The sequence below is a fragment of the Myotis brandtii genome, unplaced genomic scaffold, assembly GCF_000412655.1.
Source record: "Myotis brandtii unplaced genomic scaffold, ASM41265v1 scaffold604, whole genome shotgun sequence".
Lineage (NCBI taxonomy): Eukaryota > Metazoa > Chordata > Mammalia > Chiroptera > Vespertilionidae > Myotis > Myotis brandtii.
In genome coordinates, this window is record NW_005370286.1 from 1,917,676 (window position 1) to 1,918,645 (window position 970).

General features: G+C 57.9%; 1 protein-coding gene across 1 annotated transcript in view; it reads left to right on the forward strand.

Annotated features, from left to right (window-relative positions):
• Positions 1-970, forward strand: part of LOC106728386 (scavenger receptor cysteine-rich domain-containing protein SCART1-like) — a 10,116-nt gene that overhangs the window by 7,345 nt on the left and 1,801 nt on the right. Inside the window, exon 7 of the mRNA XM_014550559.1 lies at positions 579-644. Coding sequence (XP_014406045.1) covers positions 579-644 — 66 coding nt within the window. The remainder of the gene's footprint in view (positions 1-578; positions 645-970) is intronic.

Below are 970 nucleotides of genomic sequence, written 5' to 3' on the forward strand. Positions count from 1 at the left end.
GATGGTCTTAGGCGACCCCTGTGAAAGGGTCGTTCGACCCCCAAAGGGGTCGCGACCCACAGGTTGAGAACCGCTGCTCTAAGGGGTGACGCTACCACCCTCACTTTGCCTTATAGTTCCGGGTGGGCTGGTCCAGCAAGGGGGAGAGTCCTTGCCCTGAGGGTCTGAGCTGGCGGGTCATCTGGAGTCTTCTGAGACCTCCGATGACGCTACCACTGTCACTTTGCCTTATAGTTCCGGGTGTGCTGGTCCAGCAAGGGGGAGAGTCCTTGCCCTGAGGGCCTGAGCTGGCGGGTCATCTGGAGTCTTCTGAGACCTCCTGACTCCCGCACAGTGGGGAGCAGGACCCCTGGGTGCGCAGCTTCCCGTAGGGAAACGTCCTGCGTGGAGAAGCCCAGGACAGTGTGGGGAATCCTCACCCTGCGTGCCTACGTGCCTACCCCTCGGCTAAACGTATAGACCTTTCCTCCTCTGCAGCAGGCATTCCTGGTGCTGGGAAGAGAACAAGGAAAAGTATTTCACAGAATTTGCAACTGCCAACCTTGCAAATATCTGATGGGTCCTACTTTCCTACACAGAAAAGGCAGGAGGAACTCCGGGCCCCGGGGAGACCCTCAACTGCTCAGCCACCCGCAGCTGCCCAGGTACTGCCCTGCCCCTCTGCGGGCTGCCCAGCGGAGCCTTGGGGACATGCAGACTGCGGGCACAAGGAGGATGCAGGCGTGCGCTGCTCCCGTGAGTGGGCCCGCGAGTGATGGGAAGTTTCCTCGCTGCGTTCTCTTGGGAATAAGCTGAATTGTTGTGGTTTCTGCTAACATTTGGGGGACATCTCTTGTTTTTTACCCCCAATTCATGTTTACTCCAGGGGAATGGGGGTACCTTGTGTCAAGTGCAGTGTGGCCTCATTCTGTTTGCAGAGAACAAAAATGACCACAGTGATCCCCACTGTGCGTGTCTCACTGAGCAGGAG